The 26,009-nt window shown below is 42.9% G+C and overlaps 1 protein-coding gene across 1 annotated transcript in view; it reads left to right on the forward strand.

Annotated features, from left to right (window-relative positions):
- MAN2A1 (mannosidase alpha class 2A member 1) overlaps window positions 1-26,009 on the forward strand; it is a 1,326,430-nt gene that overhangs the window by 453,001 nt on the left and 847,420 nt on the right. The window contains exon 7 of the mRNA XM_086961008.1: window positions 19,885-20,071. Coding sequence (XP_086817134.1) covers window positions 19,885-20,071 — 187 coding nt within the window. The remainder of the gene's footprint in view (window positions 1-19,884; window positions 20,072-26,009) is intronic.

The following is a 26,009-nucleotide window of genomic DNA, read 5'->3' on the forward strand; positions in this document are numbered from 1 at the left end:
GGCACTAGTGCGCAGCTGCAAGAAATTCCCACCAAATAGAATGTACGTCACACAACGTGGATGTGGTAGACGCGTGCGCAGTAAAGTTCCTGCGTTTTTGGTGGCCATTTTAATGCATTTGGGTTACTGTTAGTAAAAGCACATAGGAAAGCTTCCCCTAGATACTAAAAATATTGTGTTATGCACTTATTAGTAATACAAAACATGTTGATTAATAAGTCACATGGTTTTTAGAGAGGGCTGAATCTGAGCAAGTTTCTTTACACATGAAACCTTGCTCCATCAAGGTCGAGGTCGCCTTCCCCGGCTGAGCAGCTTCGAAGAAAGGACTTAATTTCTCCATCCCCATCTCCTCGGCTGATACCGGTTGCATCTCCAGTTAAGTGGTCGCCGACTTCCAAAGGCTCTTCGCTGCATGAAGGCTCTTCGGCTCCTGCGATGTCTCCAGCGCCTAGGGAGTCGTCACCAGGCTGGGTGGCTTCACCTCTGCGGGTGCCCTCCCCGGCTACGCAGCTTCTAGTTCGACCTCAGGTAGTTCCACTTCAGGAAGCTACGGATCTATATCCTCCTTTTCCTGTTCCTTGGTCAGACTCTTCACATTTTCTGATTGCGGTGTTTGGCATGTTTGCCAAGGCCTCTGCTCCATCCGGTGCGCGTTCAGGTCCTTTGGCCTTTAACTTGGGTGTTCCTCACATCTATCCTCAAGCACCCTTTATGCCATTCTTGCCGTCAACTCAGGCTTGGCATTTCCCGGCGTCCTCCACTCCGGCTCCTCGGACTCCTTCTGCTACTGAGTCGGCGCCGCCTTGAGTTCGATCGACGTCAAGATTTGAAGCGGAGGCTCCTCCATCGAAGTCGTTGATGTCTTCACTGGTGCCGCGTGTGACGCCGCCGCCGATTCCTAAACAACGCTCTAGGAGAAAGGCACAGAGGCTCCTTGAAGAGGAGGAATATGCACAGGAATCAGAAGGAAGGAGAGATTGTTGAGTCTATGGATGAGTTTGAGGGTCTTCATGGGGCCAGTGGCTTGTATACTTCTCCTGAGTATGATCTCCCATCTGCTAAGGCTGGGGTCGTGCAAGACATTGCTCCTTATCATGTGGTCATAAGGAAGGCGGCTGATTTGCTTGGTCTGCAGCTTCCCTCGGCTGAGGTGAAATCTAATATCCTTACAGAGGTTCTTAATACAGCTTCTTCAACTACTGAACCGTTGCTTCCCTTTACTGAGGCTTTGAAGGAGCCGATAACGGAGGTTTGGCAGAAGTCTTTTTCTGCTCCTGCGGTTTCTCATTCCATCTCTAGAAGGTACTGCTCCTGGGGATCCGGCTTTTTTGTCTTCTCATCCTACACCGGAAAGTTTGGTTGTCCAGGATTCTTGTTCAAAGCAATCTTCTGGTGCTTTCCCTCCCATTCTTGGTGATAGGGATTCCAAAAAAATGGAGCAGGCGGAAAAGAAGGTATTCTCTTCTGCAAGTATATCTCTTAAATCCACTAATGCTACCTGTCTTCTTGGAAGGTATATCCATGCTTTGCTGGACTCAGTCATGCAGCTTCAATCGGGTCTGGACACTGCTGACTCTGTGGCTTGTTTGATGGGGTCTTCTGTGGCGGCTAGGAGACAGGCTTGGCTTCGGTTGTCTGGTTTCTCACCTGATGTTCAGGCGACTCTGCTGGATTTGTCATTGATGGGTCAAAACGTTTTGCTTCAAAGGCGGACTCGGCCTTTGAACGTTTTAAGGACAGCAGGGCTACTGCAAGGTCTCTGGGCCTACAGGTACAGTCCAGAGGATACGGCTACAATCGGTATCGTGGTTTTGGGAGATCTGCTTTTTTTCGTGGCCGCCAGCAGTACAACAGAACCAGAAACAGCAGAATCCCTTGTACAAGTCGTACATAGGGAAGAATAATAGAGGCCTCAGGAGAGCAGCTCGACAACAATCCTCCTCCTCCTCCTCCTCTACTTTCCCACCCGCCACCGTTGGTGCAACAGGAAAGCAGTTCTAGATCCCCCATCTTAAAACATGTTGGTCCGGTTGGAGGTCGGGTGTCCCACTTTATACAAGACTGGAGACTGATCATATCAGATCGTTGGGTCTTGAATCTTGTAGAGAATGGGTATGCCCTTCCCTTATTGGAGTTACCTCCTCCTTACCCTCCTCGCCAGGGTTGGTGCTCAGAGGACCACTTACTGCTTTTACAGCAGGTGGTTCTCACCTTGCTACAGAAAGGTACGATAGAGGTGGTTCTGGAGCAGGAAAGGGGTCAGGGTTGCTACTCCTGGTATTTCCTAATCCCCAAAAAAGACTTTCGTTTAAGGCAATCCTGTACCTCAGGATTTTGAACCTTTACCTCAGACAGGAGAAGTTCAAAATGTTGACCTAGGCTCAGGTTCTTCTTGCACTGCAACAGGAAGACTGGATGGTGTCCATCGATCTACAGGTTGCGTATTTTTATCTTCCCATCCTGAGGTCGCATCGGAAGTATCTCCGGTTCACTGTAGGATCGCAACATTATAAGTTTGCGGTTCTTCCGTTCGTTCTCACTTCCACTCCTCAAGTCTTTACAAAGGTGATGGCGGTGGTAGCGGCTCATCTCAGAAGGTCAGGGGTTCCTGTTTTCCCCTACCTGGACGACTGGCTGTTGAAAGCAGTCTCCATAGTTGGTTTTGCGCCACTTGCAGGTGACATCTCCTCTGTTGTTCAAATTGGGTTTCTCGATAAATGTACCCAAATCTCACCTGGTGCCTTCTCAGCGCAGCCTGTTCATAAGGGCAATACTGGACACTTCTGTGTGTCAAGCATACCCTCCTCCGCAGAGGATTCTCGACATTCAGGAAATGATTCCTTTATTTCATGATCATAAGGGAAATACTGGACACTTCTGTGTGTCGAGCATACCCTCCTCCGCAGAGGATTCTCGACATTCAGGAAATGATTCCTTTATTTCATGATGGAGCGGTTGTTCCAGTCCTGGCAGTGGTATCAGCACAACGGAGATCTCGGGGAGAAGATCAGAATCTTCGTAGAAGCTGCAGCGGAGCTAACTTGGTGTAGTGTGCAGGGCAACCTGTCTCAAGGAAAGCCCTTTCAGCCTCCTCCACATTTGGCCACAGTGATCACGGATGCTTCCACTGTAGGGTGGGGTGTTCATCTGGGGGATCTGGAGGTCAAAGGTCTTTGGTCTCCAGAGGAAAGGTTGCTTCATATCAACCTGCTGGAATTGCGGGCAATTCATTTGGCTGTAAATGCTTTCCTTCCTTCCTTTCGCGGTCAGTGGGTTCAGGTCCTGATGGACAACACTACTGAGATGTGGTACATCAGCAAACAGGGAGTTGTGGGAGTTGTATTGTCTCTGCTGAGAGGCTCTGCGACTCTGGTCCTGGGCTCGGATTTGTGTGTTTGCAAATCAGCTGCCGGTGTGCTGAATGTACGTGCGGACAGACTCAGTCGGCGTTACTCGGCTGTTCACGAGTGGCGGTTTCATCCGGAGGTGATCCATCAAATCTTTCCGATGTGGGGGGTCTTCTCGGTTGGACCTGTTTGCCACTCACGAGAACGTGCACTGCCCGTTGTTCTGCAGTCTCCAGTTTCTGATGCAGGGAGCGCTGGGGGACGCGTTTCAATTGGATTGGAGCTCTCCACTCCTTCACACGTTTCCTCCCATACCCTTCATTCCTCGGGTTCTGAGGAAGATTCGCCAAGACCTGGACCAAGGTATATTGATCGCCCCGGATTGGCCAAGAAAGGTGTAGTACACGGATCTTCTTCTCCTCTCGTCACACCCTTTGCCCTGTCTCCCTCTCAGGGCATATCTCCTCTCACAGTCACAGGGGCAGGTTCTACACCCCTACCTCCAGAGCCTGCCCCTTCATGCCTGGAGATTGAACGGGGCAACCTGAGTTCCTTCTCTCTCCCGCCGGATACAGTGGATGTTATTTTATCGTCGAGGCAACACTACACTAAGTCTGTTTACTATTCCAGATGGTCCAGATTTGTTAAGTTGTGCGGAGAGAGAGACATTGATCCTTTGAAGGCCTGTTTGTCTAATATTCTGGAGTTTTCACTTTCTTTGGCACAGCAAGGTTGTGCTGTGGCCACTGTTATGGGCTATTTGTCGGCTTTGTCCGCCTTTCCATGTTTTCTGGACCAGCTGTCTTTATTTAGTGCCCCCATTGTCATGAGGTTCATTAAGGGCCTTACAAATAAGTTCCCTCCCACACCTTTCATTATGCCTCAGTGGTATTTGAATCTTGTTCTTACCTTTTTAATGGGTTCTCCGTTTGAGCCTCTTCATACTTGCCTGTGGAGGCTTCTTTCTTTTAAAACAGGTTTCTTGATTTCCATTACCTTGGCTAGGAGGGTAAGTGAGCTTCAGGCTCTTAATTAGAAACCTCCTTTCTTGACCGTTCATGTGGATAAGTTGGTTCTAAGGACCAGGGCTGCTTTCCTTCTCAAGGTGGTTACCCCTTTTCATACGGGACAATCCATTACTTTACCCACCTTCTATCCTCCCCCTCACCCTTCCAAGGAGGAGGAGAGGCTGCATCGTTTGAACCCTAAGAGAGCTGTCAGCTTTTATTTGGATCGGACAAGAGATCTGAGGCTGGACGAACAGCTCTTTGTGGGGTACATTGGACAAATGAAGGGTAGAGCTGTGCATAAGAGGACACTTTCCAGATGGATAATCTTCTGCATTAAGATTTGCTACGCCTTGGCCAAGAAGAACCACCTGAAGGTATCAGAGCTCATTCCACCAGAGCTAAGTCTATTTCTTCTACTTTGGCTAGAGGTGTTCGTGTTCTTGATATTTGTAAAGCTGCAACTTGGGCCTCCCTCCACACCTTTGCAAAGCATTACTGCTTGGACTCTGAGGTTAGGAGGGTTGGCCATATTGCTTGTTCTGTTTTGCAAGATTTTTTTGTCTAGTCAGGTGGACACCCGCCTCCAGGAGAGGTAAGGCTTTGGAATCTATTCATAAGGTGAGGAATCCACAGGCAGAAGTATCCATCAAAAGAACAAGTAACTTACCTTCGGTAACGCTTTTTCTGGTGGATACCGTCCGTATCTGCCTGTGGATTCCTCACTGTCCTGCCCGCATCCTCGTTGTCCACCTGTTTCTACCCAAAAAAGTTTTATTTGTTTGACATGGTTGCTTTTTAATATGTCTTAATCATGATTATGTTTTAATTATGAGAAATGCTTATTCTGTTGCTATTTCTCTATGCCTCTATTGTTTATGCATTTGTGGTTTTATATATGTGTATATATTTGATATACTATGTATACTTTTGAAAATGTGTCGGTCCGCACGTTTGCCTCGGTGGCACGGAAAAAATGGGTTGAACTGATGTCAGCACGCCGATGAGGTCTTCTTATGGCTCCGATGACGTCATACGGTGTCGCGAGTGGAGCCGTGCTAGTGTGACGTCCTCGTCGACGTGGGAGAGCTAGGAAAGAATTTCCACGAAATGCTGGCGCAGGGGGGATTTATAAGGTGAGGAATCCACAGGCAGATGCTGTATCCACCAGAAAAAAGTGTTACCGAAGGTAAGTAACTTGTTCATCTGGTTCGTAACTCGTGGTGTGGTGAAAACAAACGACAAAAGAATAACCTAAAGTCTCTGGAATATACTGAAATATATGAAGACTTCGTTAGTTAACATAGTTCATATTGCATTAAAAGAAAAGTGAAAGCACTATAACGAAGTCTTTATTGGCAATGGCCGAAATCAATTACACGTTGAAAAGGAGAGGCTCGAGAGGCGTGATGCCTAAAAAGTAAAGTATGTGTGCAGTGAGAGGGTGATAAACTGACATACGGTTCGCCCAAAGCCAACCTCTAAGCTTTGAATATTATATAATGTACCTACTCTTACCCGTCGAACGGAGTGTGTGAGAATTCACTGTACAACAGATGCAAACTCGCTAGCAGAGCTTGTTGCGGTAATGTAGGAGTGGCCCGGTCAGTCAAGTACGATGTGAGAAGATGTCAAGTAGACGCTAACGTGCATGTTTACGTGAATAGTGAACAATGTCTATCTGGATGAAGAAAAAGTGCAGAAAAGTGAAAATGAGTGAAGATGTATGAAAAAAGTTTAGGATTGGGTTCAAAATGTGAATGTTCTCAGGAACAGTTCCATATTAACAATATTACTTCAACATTTGTCGATGTTAGGATCTATTTGACAATGATAATAAAGATATATCCTAAGTATATGTGGACACATACATTCCAATTATGCAAAAACATATTGCAATTAACATACTATTCCATGTGTTCTAATTGCTGAGCACAATTTGTATGTGAAACACATGAACAATCCAAATTTATGGTACATGTTCGTCCCTAGAGTTATCCACTTGATGGCTGACTGGCTCATGGTACAATTAAATCAAACGTTCCCATGGTCATTAAAACATGTATAAAGATTCACGGATCTTAAATAGTGGACTAAAGTACTTATATGTTGTGTTGTATTACAAAGAAAGACGTGAAACCTGAAATGTTATGTGGTTACATGATACTAAGAGTGTCCAATTACCTGGAGATACACAAATAAATATACCTTTTGTAACATGCTAATGTACAAGTGCGCAAGTAAAAGTTTTCTTAGGGCATGAGCTATAGATTTATGTGAGGTAACTATAAATGCAGAATTTCTATAGTTTTGTGTGTATAAAATCTGTACCTCATTATGCAATCTGTAACCTTTTTTTGTGAATTTCCAAGTTTCTTCTAAATTCTGTTTCCTAACTATAACCTCCCTGTAACTTTGGATTTTTACTGTGAATTTCTATGTTTTTTTAATACTATTTTCCAACAATAGCGTCCCTGTAACCTGGGTGTGTGAGTGGTTGTGTGGGTGTGGAAGTGGGACTGCGAGTGTGTGTAATTGTGTGTTTGACTGGCTGTGTGGGTCTGTGAGTGAGTATGTGAGTGGCTGTATGTGTGTGTGTGTATGTGCCTTGGTGGGTTCTGTGAGTGGTTCTTTTGGTCTTTGGATGTGTGAGTGCCTGTATGAATGTGTAAGTAGGTGTGTGAGTGGTTTTCTGGGTGTATGAGTAGGTGTGTGAGGGGCTGCATGGGTATGTGAGTGTGGGTGAGTAAGTATGTGACTGGAAGTGTGAGTCTGTGAGTGGGTGTGTGAGTGGTTTTCTGGGTTCTGAGTGGGTGTTCATATGTGTGTGAGTGGTTGCTTGGGTGTGTGAGTGCCTGTGTGGGTCTCTAGGTCTCAGAATGGGTGTGTGACTGGTGTTCTGGGTCTCTGAGTTGGTGTGAGTGGCTGTATTGATGAGTGAGTGGGTCTGTGAATGGGTGTATTTTTTTTATAATTGGGTTCTAGATCCTTAAATCCGTCTCGGATTCACATGGGGGAAGCCACGCTGACAGATGCAATGGATCCTCACGCATGTAAAAAATAAAGCATTTTTCCAAAATGTCTTACCTATGAGGAGTTCCTCACAAACCAACACCTCCATCAGTCTTATCTGGTCAGGATAACCTTTGTCCTGACCCCTTCTATCCTACTTTATTTCTCCCCCCGGAACCGTGTCCTGATTCACAAAATGGCAGCCGCAATTTTTCCCTCCGGATGTGGCCAGCCAATCATGACATTGCTGTTTGGTCGAGGATCCTCGTCTCTAGATGTACATAAATCTTTTTTTTTTTGATGGTAGCAGAATTCAGCTGAGCTGGAATTCCAGCATGGGGTGACCTCAACTGTGCCAACAAAATTTTCCTCACCCAAACAAAGAGCTGGAAAAGTTTTATAATAATCTTCACCAATACTTTCTATGCCGGAGTACTCTCCTGGCGGTTATTGTATATTCTACTTTTGCAGAGCTATCTCCGAACAGACAACAACAAACAATTACATTTACTGTAACTGCCTTTGACTGTGTGACGGAACATTGCAGAGCAGGAAAAATAAAATCACTATCCCAACAATTAGAAACTGTACAAGCGGTATGCCTCCAAAAATGCTTCCAAGCACGGAGAGTATGAAGAATGAAATGACTCCGAGGACAGTCTGGAAGGTACTAGCAAACCCGGACCCAATTGTTTTTAAAAAAGTGTACTATTCCCGCAGTATTCGAGGCATTAAAACGGTTTCCAAAATGTTGTGGGAGGTTGTTATGTAGTAACAACTGGATTTCAGAAGAAGACATTGCAACTTGATGATGAAATTTCTCCTTTTCAGATGTTAAAGAAACTTCTTTCTGAAACAATAAGGCTTACAGTCTGCTCAGACTATTAAAGTTCACATTTGAAATGGAAATTGAAGCCCAAATTATCAATCAATCAATCAGCATTTGTATTCCGCTGCACTGTCACACCTAGGGGTATCTGGGCACCTTGGGTGTGAAGTCTTGAACCAGGTCTTGAGTTTCTTCCTGAAGTGAAATTGTTACAACAGGTCATGACCCGGGAAATCTTCACCATATAGGGTACCCCCGGTTTCATCCCACAACAGCTTTGGCTGTTCAACATCAAATAACTCCTGTTTGAAAGTAATCTGAATGACAAATGAATCACAGCAGCTGGGTAACCCCTCAGAGAACAGGTCAAGTTTGCCTTGGACTCATTACATGCTGCATGAAGTATAACTTTCCTGCAAACTAGAGAATTGCCTAAATTGTTCTTGTAATCTGTACCACTAAAAAAAAACTCAGTATCCCCATTTTTACACCTGTACTTGAATGGTAGGACCCATGCCGCATGTACAAATCTCTCCCCTAGTAATTCATATCTACCTACTTGATAGTGTTGGAAGCAGTTGTTAAAGTAAAAGGTTGAAATTGGCAGAGAAGTAAACCCATGTATTATCCAATCAGCTGATGGTGTCTCAGCCACAGTGAACTGTACTTTCTCCAGCTGTTCTATATTTAACATTGTGTATATTGCGCGTTTACAAACCATGGTTTTAGGTTATTTTGTCAAATTGTATGTAAATAATTGTTTGTAGCATTTAAATGCTTCCATGGAACGCGGCCATTTCACAATGTCTGCAAAGTACCGCTCAATAGCATTATTGATCTAAGCTGTGCTTGCCATGTTCTAAAGGCGATATGTCACTCTGTATGATGTCAGTAGCAGATGACACAATGTTACTTGGAGACTATATCCTGGTGGACAATGGAGTCATACCATTGTCAACTACTGCTAGAACCTTTTCCAAATTTGCTCTGTCATATTTAGCAGTTCCTGCTGTGAAACCTTCCGTACTTCATTGCATACAAAAAGCACTTTGGATGTGACTTTTTAGGACCTAATAAGAATTCCGTTAAATCAATGCCATCAGAAAGGAGAGAGAAGTGTTTTTTTACCTCATCTAATGTAGAATGTGTTCTAGGCACGATTTCCAAAGCTATTTGTTGTTACCACCCCTGACTACCTGCACCAACTTTGGTGAAAGACTACAGCAACTTTGGAAGTAAGCGTACTGCATTTACTAGAATGCAATGAGGTGTACTGTGTTGGGATGAGAGGTAGTGTGCTCCCTCCCCCCCTGTGTTCAAAAGGCTCCCTTGAGCCAAGGAGCTGACGAGCTCTCCTGGGATGCACCTGTGTGCATTTGGAGAGGTACTTTGACCTGTGAAGACTTTGGCACCATTTCAGCAACCCCTGATGACTTTTATCTGCTCTTTACTGCTCTTTACTCTCTACTAATGACGGGCTAAACCCAGAAACACGTGTTTAGAGATAACAGCACTACCTGCACCAACTTTGGTGAAAGACTACAGCAACTTTGAAAGTGAGCTTACTGCATTTACCAGGATGCAATGGGGTGTGATGTGCTGGGATGAGACCAGCAAAACTAGAGTCCCTGTTTCGACCGTGGCAGGCTAGAATGGCTGAACTCAACAATACTAAAGGGGGTCAGAGATAGGAGGATAATTAACCCTATCTTATTAACCAATAAAGCCTGTACAAGCAAGGCAAATTGGACAGATACACTAAACTATTTGAAAATATACTCAGAAGGACAGTTTTTGTTGTTTACAAAAATGATCATAAAATTTATTTAACACCTCCCAGCATGGGTTACATTCTAAAACATAATAAAAACATTTAAGATAAAAACCACCCCGAGGATGGTGAAAGCCATAAGTCTATCTATAGTCAAAAGTAAACAAAACAGTCTGCAATGGGGTGTACTGTGCTGGGATGAGAGGTAGTGTGCTCCCTACCGCCTGTGTTCAAAAGGCTCCCTTGAGCCAACAAGCTGACGAGCTCTCTTGGGATGCACCTGTGTGCCTTTGGAGAGGTACTGTGACTTGTGAAGACTTTGGCACCATTTCAGCAACCCCTGATGACTTTTCTCTGCTCCTTACTACTCTTTGCTCTCTACTGATGATGGGCTAAACCCAGAAACATGTGTTTAGAGATAACAGCACTACCTGCACCAACTTTGGTGGAAGACTACAGCAACTTTGAAAGTAAGCGTACTGCATTTACCAGGATGCAATGGGGTGCTGTGCTGGGATGAGAGGCAGTGTGCTCTCTCCCCCCGTGTTCAAAAGGCTCTCTTGAGCCAACGAGCTGGCGAGCTCTCCTGGGAGGCACCTGTGTGCCTTTGGAGAGGTACTGTGACCTGTGAAGACTTTGGCACCATTTCAGCAACCTCTGATGACTTTTCTCTGCTCCTTACTACTCTTTGCTCTCTACTGATGACGGGCTAAACCCAGAAACATGTGTTTAGAGATAACAGCACTATCAGCACCAACTTTGGTGAAAGACTACAGCAATTTTGAAAGTAAGCGAACTGCATTTACCAGGATGCAATGGGGTGTACTTTGCTGGGATGAGAGGCAGTGTGCCCCCCCCCCCCCCCTGTGTTCAAAAGGCACCCCTGAGTGTTGTCTGCGCGTAACATACATCTTGTCTGTTTATTTCGAATCCCTCGTGTTGTTGAGATAACGAGCATGACATCTGTTAGTATCTAATGGCCACACTAGCCAACCTTCCGGACGGAATGTGAGTATTGTATGTACCATTCTGAAGTGTGTTGTTGACTTCTTCCTCTATGTAATTTGTGAAGTGCTGCCAGTTCTCAAAACTTCGGAATACTTGTTATGTTTATATCCTTTATCTTAGCTAAGCTGATACAGGCCGTTTGCTGCACAGTCTTCTTCAGGAAAATCATTTGTCTTAGTATAAGGCATGCTCTATACAAAACCTCATTGTCCCGAACTTGTCAGTCTTAAGTTCACCAAGTAGAATTTAAATCAATATTGTCCTTCACCAACTGAGGCTGAAAATATGATTATTGTGCTAGTTAGCTTATTTTGTTTTCTGGGAAAGAGAGTAACTTAAAGAAATAAGAATCTGGGTCTACGGTGTTGTAACCAGAAAAATATGCAAACTTCTGTGCAAATGTCTTGGTACAACTCACTGGTGGTGTAGGGTAGTGTTCCCAGTGTGTCTAATTAAATATGCATGTGGAGTACTTGTTCTGTGTTAAACATCGTGTACAAAATGGTGAAAACAGAACATTTCATCATAATTAGATGTACCACTATACATATCTTCACTTTCAAATGCAGTATAATACTCTAGAACATCACACATTTGTTTCACTGTACAAATATACCTATCATCAGAAATGCTGCCAGATATGATGACATAAGAGAAAATTGAAAATAATACAGAATCTGTAAAGCCTTTGCCGGTCCAAATATTTCATAGGGTACCTTCTCCCAAACAATTTCATCAATTTTGGGAACTGCTGAAATGTTCACAAGGGACAGGTCTCTTTGCACTTTATGTGATGAAGAATGAGGCTTCAATACCTTGGTTACCTGCTCAACAGCAGAGTGTTCGGGGAGATTGTGACCATTCAGAAGCAAAAAGAGATGGTCACAAAACCAATCCAAAGGAAAAGCATTGAAATTGAAATCCAAATGTAGATCCAAAGAGGAACAAAGTATTTCTTTCTGTGCCAAATTAAAATGCTCGAATTCCATGCTGTGGAGGTGGGTCTGACATATCCGAAGAAAAGTCATCAATGATGATAAAATAGTCTGATGCAGTTTGTGCAAACGTAGGAGGCTCTTTAAGCTGTGTATAACTGGTATTCAACTTAAATGATGGTGTATGATAAACAACTTTGTTGTTTGTGTTGTGGAAATCTGTGAAGTAGCACATGGTGATTGTGTGGTATTGGTAAAGGTGATTGGAAGTAGCAAAACTTCAGTGTCGATGTCCTCTGTCTGGGTGAAGAAACCTCAGTGTTTGTTAAAGCTTGTAACAGGATTTCCCGTAATGTAGTGAGAGGAAGCAGGCAACTACCCAGGACACATGGTGTGGTTTGGTGAGATCTACAGACACAAATCTCTTGCATTTTCAACCAGCATGGGGCAGTAAACGTGCAGTTCTGGTGCCTTCAACAGCCAAGAGCAGCACATGCTCTGTGAAATGGCCCAAAGTCATTTTTGTTCCCAGTCTTCTTCCGCTACTAGATCACTGAACTTTGAATTTCAGCCAGAAGTTGCCTGTACTGCTTGCTCTTTACCAGTGGAAGAACATTTCTGTAGCTTATTGCTTTGCTCGTCTAGGAAGTTGTTCAGTTCCTGTAGGACAGCCAAACAGTCACTGATGTCAAAATATGTTTCCACCGCCACTTTACTAGGGATTTCAAGGTCTGGAACCCACATCTTATCCCAAAACAGGACTTTATAGGGAATTCACCACTCCAGAATCTTCTTGCCAGATTGTTTTAGGCTCTCTGTGTTCCATACAGGTGGTGAACCCAACTGCGACCTGAATCTAAGACTATAGCTGTTAAACACTGCTTTAAGTCTTCGGTTTTTCGTCTTCTCTACTCCGATTTCCTCAGTATGGTATGGCGTGGAATAGTACACAGTCACACCCAATGTTTCCATGGTGTCTTAGTAAGCCCTAGAGGAAAAAGCTAAGCCCTGGTCTGAATGGAATGCGCTACTGCATATGTGCCAGTAAAGACTTGCATTGCATCACTTTGCCACCCCAGTTGTTAGCCAGAAACCAGTCCCATGATGCTTGTTTCCCGTCCAGGCAAGACATGGCTGGCTGTTCCGGCTGGACTGTTCCTATGAGGCACAGGGTTAAGACTGATTTGCATATAGCTGTGTCTGAACTGGGGTGGCGAAGTGAGCTAAAGAACGATGGTGGATTCAACTCAGATCTGTGACTGGGGGTGAGTGTCTGAAAAGTTTCAACGCTCCGTCCATCATCTCCTTGTGTCTGCTTTGTTCTCCCTAAGTTGGCAGGGTATGCCCAGATGTGGATTCCTTGCTCACTTTGCCTCTGGATTCAAGCAAGCCTGGCTGATGAGGGCGGTTAGCCGGAAACCAGTCCCATGATGCTTGTTTCCCGTCCAGGCTGAATGCTTATAGCTGTGTTACCCCGAAACGTTCAGGAAAGGAGCGGACAAGAGCTGACCAAAAGTTTGGCAAATTTTGCAAAGATTCATCAATCGGTGCAAAAGATATTGGGAATAGAATGTTGCCTATGCATAATAGGGCCTATCGATAACTACCTACTGGCGATTGCCGGTAAATATATATATATATAATATATATACACACACACACACACACACACACACACACACACATATATATATATATATATATATATATATATATATATATATATATATATATATATATATATATATATATATATATATATATATATATATATATATATATATATATATATATATGTATTACCTACTGGCGATAGCCAGTAGGTATATATAGTTAGGATTTTTTCTCTATGGAACTTTTGAAAATTCTATGCCTAATAACTTTGGCGTTTGTGGACGGAATCGGCTGAAATTTTCAGGAAAATGGCACATTTTGTTTCTGAGCAGCCCCTGAAAATTTGGTGGGGTTTCGTCAAGGGGGGGCTGAGAAAAAAGGGGGGTCCCAAAACGCGTTTTTTGCATTGAGTTTTCCATAGGGCGGTTGGACTCACTTTTAGCTCGAACGGCTGAATGGATTTGCACGAAACTTGGCAAAATTGTAGGGACTGTTAGCCCGATGTGCCTTTGCTAGGTCTCAATATATGTGCTTCAGTGGATTTTGAGAAATTAACGTTTAAAACAAGATATATATCTGTAACAGCGCTCCGGGCAGCGCTCCGGTTCGCGAACATTTTTCGCGTATCGGAACTTTGCGAAGCGAAGCTGATTGGCTCTCCGGTGTCTGTCAACATTCTAAACAGTCCGGAGCGGACGCCATCTTGTCTCTCGGTAGGATCGAGAGACAAGAGGAGGCCAAAACAAAGGGGGAAATGAAGGAAAGGGGGCAAGGTAGACCCCTTCTGACCCCCTAGGATTGATGAGGGGGATATTATAGAGCCACGCCGGGCCCAAAAAAAAAAAAAAAAAAATCCGATTTTTTCGCCGTAGAGACGCGTCTTGGTTCGCGAACCGGGCAGCTAACCGGGAAGCTAACCGGGAAGCTAACCGGCAGTGTAACCCAAAAAAACAAAAAAAAAATCCGATTTTTTGCCGTAGAGACGCGTCTTGGTACGCGAACCGGGCAGCTAACCGGGCAGCTAACCGGGAAGCTAACCGGCAGTGTAACCCAAAAAAAAAAAAAAAAAATCAGATTTTTTCGCCGTAGAGACGCGTCTTGGTACGCGAACCGGGCAGCTAACCGGGAAGCTAACCGGCAGTGTAACGGGAGTCTGAGGAGTAGCTGATTGGCTGTCAATATTGTAAACAGTCCGGAGCGGCCGCCATCTTGTCTCTCGGTAGGATCGAGAGACAAGAGGAGGCCAAAACAAAGGGGGAAATGAAGGAAAGAGGGCAAGGTAGACCCCTTCTGACCCCCTAGGATTGATGAGGGGGATATTATAAAGCCACGTGGGGCCAAAAAAAAAACAAACAAAAAAATCCGATTTTTTCGCCGTAGAGACGCGTCTTGGTACGCGAACTGGGCAGCTAACCGGGCAGCTACCGGGAAGCTAATCGGCAGTGTAACGGGAGTCTGAGGAGAAGCTGATTGGCTGTTATCATTGTAAACAGTCTGGAGCGGCCGCCATCTTGTCTCTCTGTGGGATCGAGAGACAAGAGGTGGAAAAAAAAAGGTGTAAATGAATGAAAGGGGTAAGGCAGACCCCTCCTGAACCCCTAGGATTGATGAGGGGGCTATTAAAGTTCCCTGGGGGGTGAAAAAAAAAATTTGCGATTTTTCGCGGTAAAGGTGCTTCCTGGTACGTTAACCGGGCAGCTAACCGGCAGCGTAACGGGAGTCCGACATATTGTGTTTTTTGAACGTTTGTGATATGTGCACGTGTGGATTTTGTCTAATTAAGGTTAAAAAAATATATATATATCTTTAAGCGTGTTCTGGCGCGCTTACGTTTTGGGTTTGGTTTGCGCTGCAGAGACGATACGTCACGGTTATGCGATGCATCATGAGGCGTCTCACGGGCTACGTGATACGTCACTTAATAAAGAATATATTTTACAGCTATAGATATTAGCTTTTAAAAAACCAATGAAATTCACAGAAAAAACCATAGGTTATAGACCATATATAGTTAGGAATTTGCATTTACAAAACCTTGAAAATTCACTGAAAAAACCATAGGTTATAGACCATATATAGTTAGGGATTAGCATTTAAAAAACCTTATTTTATTTGCACAAAACCATTGAAATTCCATATATAGTTAGTTGCACTAACTATATATCGCGGACCCGCAATCCACTGCTAATGATGTCACATATTACATCATTCATGACATGGTCAGTGACATCACTGATGACATCACTGATGACATCTCAAATGACATCACTGATGACATCACTGATGACAACACCCAGTGACTGTATGTTTCTGTAAAGTTAAAATATGTCTTACATATTGAAGAATGAGTGGATGTATAAGTGTGTGGATGAAGGATTTAGTAGGTGCATGACTGACTGTATGAGAGAATGATTAAATGTGTCTCACTGAGTGCATGGGTTAGTGATTAAAGTGTCTTAATTTGGCAATCAATATTTATGTTCTTCTGTAAACTGCTGCATGTTTAAATCAGTAGCTATATCAGTAACTATATGGGTTATTGAATGGTTGCCCAAGTATTTGTATGGGAGACTGAGTGTGTGTGTGGGTGGCTGGGAGGTGTATAACTCTGTGCATAGATGTGTGAGCGGTTGATTCCCTAGGTGTATGGGTTCAAAAGTGCATGTAGAAACAGCTGTATGGACAGTTGACTGTGTGCATGAGTATATTGGTGAGTGAATGGATATCTCAGTTCTACATGTCAAAGTAAGTACATATGTAAAACACACTCCATGTGAGAGTTGACATATATAAATAACTGAACATAAGAGTCAGTGAATGTGAGAGTGGCTGTATGAATCATTGTGAACTTGTATCAAGGATTGTATAAGAGAGTAAATATGTGTTAGTATATGTTTGAATAAGTAAGGTGTGTATAACTGTATAGTTAAGGAAATGGAGATGTGATTGATTCTTTGCATGACTGAATAGGTGTGTGAGTAACTCCATGGATGTGTGACAGTCTGTGAGTGCCTGTTTACACTGAGTGTATCAAAGGTTATATTAGAGTCTGAAGATGTATTATCACATAAATGATATCATCAGTGATGTAATCAGTAATGTCAAATGAGATGTCAGTGATGTCATCAGTGATGTCATTTGAGATGTCATCAGTGATGTCATCAGTGATGTCATTTGAGATGTCATCAGTGATGTCATCAGTGATGTCACTGACCATGTCATGAATGATGTAATATGTGACATCATTAGCAGTGGATTGCGGGTCCGCGATATATAGTTAGTGCAACTAACTATATATGGAATTTCAATGGTTTTGTGCAAATAAAATAAGGTTTTTTAAATGCTAATCCCTAACTATATATGGTCTATAACCTATGGTTTTTTCAGTGAATATATATATATATATATATATGTATATATATATATATATATATATATATATATATATATATATATATATATATATATAAAAACAGCATTTTTTTTGTTGAGTTTTATACAGTGTGCACCAGTTACGTTACAGACAGACGCATTCATTTTTTTTTAAGGAACAGGGAGATTAGGTGATTTTCTCAGGATCAAATAATGTTGGGTGTCCCTGCCAAGACTCAAACCCAGTTCCCCAGCTCCGAGGTCAACCGCCCTAGCTGTTAGGCCACATTCTCTCCCCAATGATTGTATGGAAGCTGCACACTCTAGCGCCCTTTGTTTTGGTACTTTCAAACTGCCTACTTCTTGCATATAGATTTCCTTTCATCAGGACCTGTCCCTGGTATAGTTCACAATTGTAATGGCAAGTCTGTAAGTAGTATGTGGCCTAATATGCCCCAAAACATTGTTGCAGTGGACAGCCCTCTATGTGAAGTTTGCTACAAGGAATATCCAGCACCATACACTTGGTACACCTGACAGATTGCCCATTAAGTGCGATAGCCTGAGAGTTGTCTTTTTTATTTTATTCCTACAATCCCCCCTGCCAGCGATCTCAGCTTCCTCCTGGTCATGGTGAATCTACACCACTCCTTCGTGCCCACAAGCACTTCTCCCAGAGAGTAGAAGTGATGCTAAAAAGTGCTGCTTACCTGAGCAGGGAGTACTGTTCGCAGAAGGTACCTGTGCATGGTTCATCACGTTTCAGGATCTGTGTTAGAAGAGTCTGGCAAGAGAACTGGAATCTCCACCCCATCAGGTCTGGAATGAAGGTAGTGCCACATCCACAGCAGTAACTCACCCCTGATTAGTCAGCAGCACACTCAACGCACCAGTTCAACTATGCTGCACCAGTTCAACTATACTAGGGTCTCCAGTACCAAGTTGAGATGTAGAGAAGTTCCAGGTACAACACATAGCCTTCTGACTTGAAACCCTTCTTAAACCAGATTTATTTGCACCTGAAACAGGGCTCTTACACAACAACGCCAACATGCTTAAGGGCCAGCCACTCTCTCTACAAGAGAATATACTTTTTAATTATATATAGAGGAAATATTTCTGCAACTATAACTTTTTTATTATTGGTTTTATGTTTGCTAGTAAGCTACCGATCTGGAGGGTGAAGAATTACCCCTATATTGTAAACCTTGTAATAGATGAAGAAGCTGGCAGTGGTGACTAAAATTATCAGTTGATCCCACTTTTTGAACTTTTGTAGGTAACACTAATTATACAAAAGTTTGCTGGATCGAAGAATATTGTTGGAGTATAGATTTTCCAGCTCAAGAGTGGTAAATTCATTAATTAGATCGTGCTTACGTTTTTTTCAGTGACATTAATTTTAAAAGAAATATATTTCAGCAAGATGTTTATTCCTAATTTATATTCAATCTTGTTTTGTTGCAGTTTTAAAGACCAGCACAATTCCATATTTTGTGGTATGGAGTCGATAGTATGTATTAATGCAATTCTATCACCCCTTGGGGTATCTGGGCGCTGATGCTGTCAGAGCTTAGTAAAAAAGCCAGGTCTTGAGTTTCTTCTTGAAGACTTCTAGGGTGGGTGTAATCCGTAGGTTGAGGGGTAGGTTGTTCCAGGCCTAGGTGGCGATGTAGGAGAAGGAGTGTCCGCCACTGCAGTGGTTACATGGGGTGTGGGTGAGGTCAAGTGAGGTGGAATGTAGGTGTCTTGAGGGTTGCTGGAATTTCAGTCGATAGTTTAGATTTGTTGGCATGCTTGAGGATCTTGAACTGGCATCTCTCCAGAACTGGAAGCAGTGGCATTTCTGGTTCAGAGGTTTGGTGTGGGGTGGGTCCATTTGGGGAGGTCCAGGATGAGTCTGGCTATAGTGTTCTGTATATTCTGGAGTCGTCTGAGGAGATAGGTGTAGATTCCAGTGTAGAGGCATGTCCGTTGTCAAGGTGGCTGGTGGTGAGTGACTTGGTGACGGTGTTTCTGGTGTCGAGTTGGTTCCATCTGAAGATTCTGTAGAGCACGCAGAGGGTTTGAAAGCAGGAGGAGGCAACTGTATTGATTTGGCGTTTCATGGTCAGTTGGCTGTCGATGATGATGCCCAGGTTGCATTCATGGTCAGTCGGTATGAGTGTTGGTCCGAGTTTCACCAGCCACCAGGTGTGGTCCCAAGTGGCGGTGTTCTTCCCAAATGTCAGCACTTCTGTTTTGTCCAAATTCAGTGTGAGGCAGTTGTCTCTCATCCAATTGGCTATGTTGGTCATTGCGTTGTGGAAGTTGGTTCTAGTGTTTGCGGGATCTTCGGTGAACGAGAGGATTAGTTGGATGGCGTAAGCATATAAGATTATGCTGAGTCCGTGGGATCTGACTATGTCTACGAGGGGGGTCATGGAGATGTTGAAGAGTGTGAGGGTGAGGGATGAACTTTGGGATACGTCACAGATGAGTTTCTTGGGGGAGAAGGTGAAGAAAGGCAGACAGATGCTCTGTATGTGTCCTGTGAGGAATGAGGCCATCCATTTGAGGGTGTTCTGGTGAATCTCCAAGCTGTGGAGTCTGTTGATGAGGGTGTGGTGGGAGATGGTGTAGAAAGCCGCTGAGAGGTTGTGGAGGATCAGTTTCTCTGTGGTCGAGTAGGATTCTGATGTCATCTGTGGCGGCTATCGTGCGGTGTGGCAATCTGTGCAGTCCTCTAGCAATAAAAGAGCAGTAGTAGATTCATTTATATTTGCTGCAAAAATGTAACCGCTGAGGTAAGTGAATGGAAAAGTGTCAGGTCTGAGTATTTTATTGTAGTGAGATTTTCAAGAATATTGGCTGCAGGTAAAATTTTACAAATTGAAATTAAAGCGACAGTTTTCTGAGTACCTGTGAAAGGGGTGATAATTAGTCTTGCTGTATAAGAGGAGGTTACTTATTCAGACGTTTTCCTTTTTGATCCTGTTTTATTCAGATTCTGAATCCAGCACCGATATTTTATGCCACATGATGCCTTTTTACAGCTATGATATTCCCCATACATGCGGTCCTGATCCCAAAATCTGCTGCCAGTTTGATTTCAAACGTCTTCCAGGCGGCAGAATAAATTGCCCATGGAGAATACCTCCTGAAGAAATCCATCCTGGAAATATACAACATAGGTAATGTCACATATCATTCAATTTAGAAATGTAAATGGTTAAATGTGTATGAAATGTATTTTGAGCGGTCATCGATTAAATATGCTTTGGGTTTCCCTATATTGTTTAAGTTGAAGGTGTGGAATTAGGAAGGCTGATAAATAGATGTATTTTAAGAATCCCTTGATTCATGTTCCTTGTGTTTCGCACTTACATGATAAATATGGTACAGGTTTCTCCTACTGTTTTTAATTCAGTTTTGCGTCACTTGTAAAATTCTCGAATCGTCATTTTAAATAATTAGAAAACCTAAGTTATCATCAATGAAACCTGGAGTGGAAAGTTTGGGAGAGAGTTGGCCAGTCATTAGAATGTCCCCATTACACATTTACTTTAGTTATAGCCTTGCTGAGGGCAGTGGTGCTGGAACAGTTTTCAGAGTGGCGGTTTTCCATTGTTATATGACTTAAGCCATAGGGATTGTGAAAAATACAAGCATCAGACAAAACTTTACAACGTTCTCTGTTGAAATTGCGACTAAATTTGCATATGCACGGAGTTTTACTGATAAAACGATGATTTGTGTAAATCGTGTTTCAGTTAATATTTATCATTTGCACCAAGTAAGCTGATTTTTTTTGTTTCTATTACCATCTTCATTTCCATTGCACTTCAGAATTACAAAAAAGTGGTTAATTTGTGATTTCTTAATTGCTTATGTATTTATGTGTATATTTTTTTTACAGGTATTTCTATAGTAGAAAAAAAACTGAACTCCTACAACCTTTCCATTCACTTCATGTACCCCATCAAGTTTGTCACCTAGGCCACTTAAAAAAAATCCTCTCACTTTGCAATCAGAGAAATACAAGTAAACACCAGTTTCCAAATAAGTAGGGATTTGTCAGACTGCATAGTCTGACATTTGACCACTGCAGCAAATGCTACATAATAAAAACAAAATCTAAAGACATTTGTTTGATCATTCACATTCTGAACTCCAGCATGGCTATTTTAGGGGAACCTCGACTTCCAGCACCTATGGGTGAGGGAGCATTCTGTGGCTGCTCGTTTTGTGGTTCTTTGCATTTTCATACTTGCTTTCTCTATTTGTCTTTTTTTCTGTCTTTCTCTCTTCCTTTGTGGCGCTGAAATTAGAGCCTTTTATGCAACACATCAATTGTCAGATGGTGTCTTCTGACCAGCTTCTGATGATTCATTTAATATAGTGATTACTTTCCTTTCAATTGTTCAAAAAATGAAGGCGTTTCTGATACTATTACTGGGGTACAGGAGAGTGTGGAAGGAGAATGCTGCAGTATATCAACTTGTTATTACACATATGTAAATAAAACTGTCTGTTTTGTTCATAAGCACATTTTTTGAAGTATTACAAAAATATCGTCTGTTTCGAAACACAGTGGGGCGCGTAGTATTATATTCCTTTTCCGAATTCTACACCTTCAAATGAGGAGCAACATGACTATAACTAGGGCTAGGAGAAATTGAAATAACCCTGGCATAATAAGCTTGATTTTGGAAATTGTGCATTTCGCTTGTTAGTCGAATTTCCTGAAGTTATTCCATATAGTTACGCCACAGATTGTGGTAAAATTATAGTTCAAGGTTGCACAAACAGCAGAACACGTGAAAGTGTTGTTCCTATTGCAGTTTTTTCGCACGAAAGTCCTCCTCATGTCACAAAATGACTTAAGGGCACATTGGATGTTAAAATATAGTGCTAAATGACGGATTTGAATTTCTTTTAAATACATTTAATTATGCATAATTTCCCCAACATTTCACATATATTTATGCAAAAGCAATTATGCTGATTTTGCGCACTCCTTTTAATAACTCATCCTGGGTTACAAAATGCAGAATATTGCAGTGTTTTTCAATGCAGATCTAGCTGGATTTTACCTGAAATTTTTGCTTGAAACCACCCATTTGTTAACATCAGTTGCTGCTCCTGCAGGGAAGCGCGGTTGGGCATGTCGACAGATGAAGGAATAGGATTTATTTATTTACTTAATTTTTCCTATTCCGTTAAAACCTTCCCCCACAAACGACTGTTCAACATGTGCTACAAAATAAACTATTTTACCTTGCAATGCATGAGTATCCCTCATTAAATGCACTTGCTCTTTAAGCAACATTGAATTTTTCACAACCCTATGTCATTAGTGGGTTGATGTTGCTGGTCAGCACCAAATCACTGTTCCATTACCATTGCCTTTGTCTCATTTCTGCCTTTCTTTCTCTTGTTCTGGATCATGATGATGAAAAATAACTCATGGTACCCAAAAATGAATGCTGGTGCCCACCACATGTAACCCCAGACAAAATCCAAGCACTCTGGGCCATATGGACAAAAACATTTTTGCTGTGAATCGGACCGTTTTATGACTGCAAAATTGATATTTGTTATGTACAAAACACAAATTGCACTTCGGTAACATGTTACCAAGTTGCAGTTTGTGTTGAGCAATTTGATTCGGAATTTTAAAGGAGCGTGTTTAGGGCGTTCCTTCCAAATACCGAATTTCAGTGGTGTATATGAATATTTTACAACCTAATTAGTCGCAAAACATTCATTTTTCACCAACACCTCAAGGTTTTGGTAACCACTTCCTGCTCTTAAAAAATTAAACTTAAACGTTTAATTTTATTTTTTGGAAACTCATTCGGTTTTCCTTTAATAAAATGGGCTGCATTTAAAGAAAGAAAAAAAAAAGAAATTGCTTTATTAGAAAGCAATCAAATTCATGGAGGTCTGCTGACACCAGCAGGCCACCATCCCTGTGATAGCTGCAATTCTTAATGGGTCACAAACTGCGATCAAACCCGAAAATATTCATGAGGTAGGTCAATTTTCAACCCCTGTTAGGAATTGCTTAATGAAACCTAATGTGTTTGATACATTAGGAATAGCAATTTCCTAATTGCGATTCGCAGAAAATCATATTTATGAATTCTCTATTCCTAAAATCTGTACATGTGGCACTTAATTCCCCTTGTTCAGGGCACAGGTCACAGTGGTCAGTGAGTGCAGCTTCTGGTAATAGAGACCCTGTGTTTAAGCTTTGTTAGTTGCACTCTTTGGCACAGAAGAGTCATGTTTCTCATCACCTTCAGTACATTGGATTTATCGCTCAGAGGGTACTAGGTAGCCTAATTCTCCTTCCCTTAAGAGGCAATAACGGCTTTTAATTATTTTTCCCTCATCATGGACTCTTTCCTGCTACTCCGTCCCATAATTCTGGGTGAAGCTAATTAAGAACACTTGTGTTAACCTAAAAAAAGAGTTTGATCACATTTCATAACGTGTCGAGTGCCTGTAATCAAACTGTTAGGTAATGAATGTTTTATTGACTTGTACAACTGGTAAATAATTCTTAACATGCAGTAAATATCTGTACATTATAGAGAGAGTAAACTGTTCATATTTGCTTAGTAATTTCATACAGATCCCCTAGAAAGAAGTGACTCAAACAGATGTATTCTCCAAAGAACAAAAATATATGTTCGAGGCATGTGTGGTTGTAGACACACATGCTTTGCATGCTCCTGCCATCTAGTGTTTGGTCCGGATGTGTGCAAGTTGTTTTTCTTCAAAGAAGTCCTTCGAGTCATGAGGTAGAGTGACTCCTCCTCTATTGTGAATGGACATCAATTCCATTGTTAATTGTTTTCGTTCTACCGTCTGGTTTCGATGTGTGTGCCTACACCTCGGTTCACCAATGTTGTGTTTTTTTTGTTTCGCTCACTACCTTTCCCTTTGTCTATATTGTTTCAACTGCTTTTCCAATTCTTACATATCGAAGTTTACATATTTCATTGAGTCACTTAGACCACCAACCCTGTAGGACCTCATCCTTCACGGCCTATCTTCAGTCTACAGCAAGTTTTCCGAAGAATTCCTTGCTGGTGATGAAACGGACGCCCTTCTTTTATAGTCTTCGCTGCCATGCGAAGTACTCGCAGTCCGACTAACACCAGGTCTGTAATCTTTGCCTGTCCGTGAATCACAGAGAAGCTAATTGCAACGCCTGCTGCTCTTTTCACTGCAAGAAAACCTTTTGAGATCTTTGGAAACGTTGGCATGAAGTGTTGCGAAGGAGAATAGAGGACACTCCTGACCTTTTCGGTCATGACCACAGTTAGGAGAAAGAATGCCTTCCTCAACCATCTGTTGCGGAGGAAGAGGCGTTCTTGATGGAGTGCAGTTTCGGATCCGACTCTGAGGTCTAACTGGAGATGAAGGAAGTAATGCCTGCCCGGCAGTCTGTGAGTACGGTGCCACTTGCCCGTCAGAACTGTGTCAATCAGCCAAAAAGACATTTGGCTCCTTTGGAGCATTTTACAGAAGCCCTTGGTCCACCACACCCTTCTGGCCATGGTCTGCACCCAGCAACATTTTCGGACCCCCTTCCACCTGACTCGGCACCAAAAAGCAGACGAAAGCCAAAACCTTCAGAATCAAGCACTTCTGTCTTGGAACGCCTGCCAGTGCCTACCCGACCCAAGTTGCCCTGCCGAATTACAGTGCCGGAACCAAAACCTTTAAATCCGACATCGAAGCCTGATTTTGGGATTCCAGTGGAGCCAATCCTTCTTGTACTCCAAGAGCCTAAACAGAAACAGATTCACATCCAGCCTCATACTGGCCGACTCCATGCCAAACTTCGGCATTGATTCCTCCGCCACCCAAAAGACAATTATCTTTCTAGGAGGCTCTAGATGTATTGGTTACCTGCAAAACACAGCAAGAAGGCTGATAAGGCCACCAGTCCTTTACCTCTTGCGTCACCCACACCACCTCCACAAGCTTCACCCTCTCCACCAGATAGATTCTACAGGAGACCGATTGGATATTTCACCTCAGGGGTCTCCACATTCTTATCCATAGGGCATGGTCGCGGACAGGACACTTTTGGTACACCACCACATATTAACCCCTGGGATATTTATTATATCAATCCACCAGGGGACACAGCTCTATATCCTATATCTTCCCCTCCTAACGACCCAATATCTTATCAGGAGCTTGTAGGGAGAGCTGCTTCAATCCATCAAGTGGAACTCCATAAAGAGCCTTTTGAAGATCATTATCACTTTGAGGCCCTTTCCTCCACTCACAGGGCTACACAATATCTCCCAATCTAAAGCGCATGCTTAGGCATACGGACGACAACTTTAAAGATCCTATTAGGGCTAGGGTTACAACATCCAGGGTAGAATAGAAGTATAAGGCCTCCTCATCTTATCCCATTTACACGCGGGTACAACTTCCGCCATACACCCTGGTCATTCCCACTGCTCACAAATGACCAAACTCACAAGTCAGCAGAGATACCCAGCCGCCCGATAAAGAAAGCTAACGTATAGGTGTGGCACGAAAAAGGGTTGCAGCACAATCTGCCAACTAATGGCGTATCGCCAAACCTTTGGGCCGCCTAGCTCACTATGATTGTGCTCACTGGCAAGAGATGGAAGACCTTCTCCAATACCTCCAAGATGAGCACAAGAAATGGGGCCAAAAACTTGTCTCTGAAGGCAAGCTTCTATCCCAACACCCCCATCAGCTTTGCCTTGGACTCAGCTGACACTGCAGATTGGGGTATTATTACTAGCATCCTACTACGAAGGCATGATTGGTTCCGCATTTCTAGTCTCAAACCAGAAGTTCAACAGAATGTGCACAACATGCCGTTTGATAAAGAAAATCTGTTTGACCCTCAGATGTACCAAACATTAGAAAAAAAGACTGAGACTGGAAAAGCAATGTGGACTCTCCGAGCACCTGCTCCCCGAGGCTCCTTTCGCCACCCCACCTATTGTAGAGGTTCCAAAGCAACCTCTTCTGACACCTTCATCTCATATCAGCGCAATCAGGGTCAACATACCTCCCCTCAGGGTTATTTCTGAGGGTCCTACAGAGGAAACAATTCCAAAG

Source organism: Lissotriton vulgaris, chromosome 3_1, assembly GCF_964263255.1.
Source record: "Lissotriton vulgaris chromosome 3_1, aLisVul1.2, whole genome shotgun sequence".
Classification (NCBI taxonomy): domain Eukaryota; kingdom Metazoa; phylum Chordata; class Amphibia; order Caudata; family Salamandridae; genus Lissotriton; species Lissotriton vulgaris.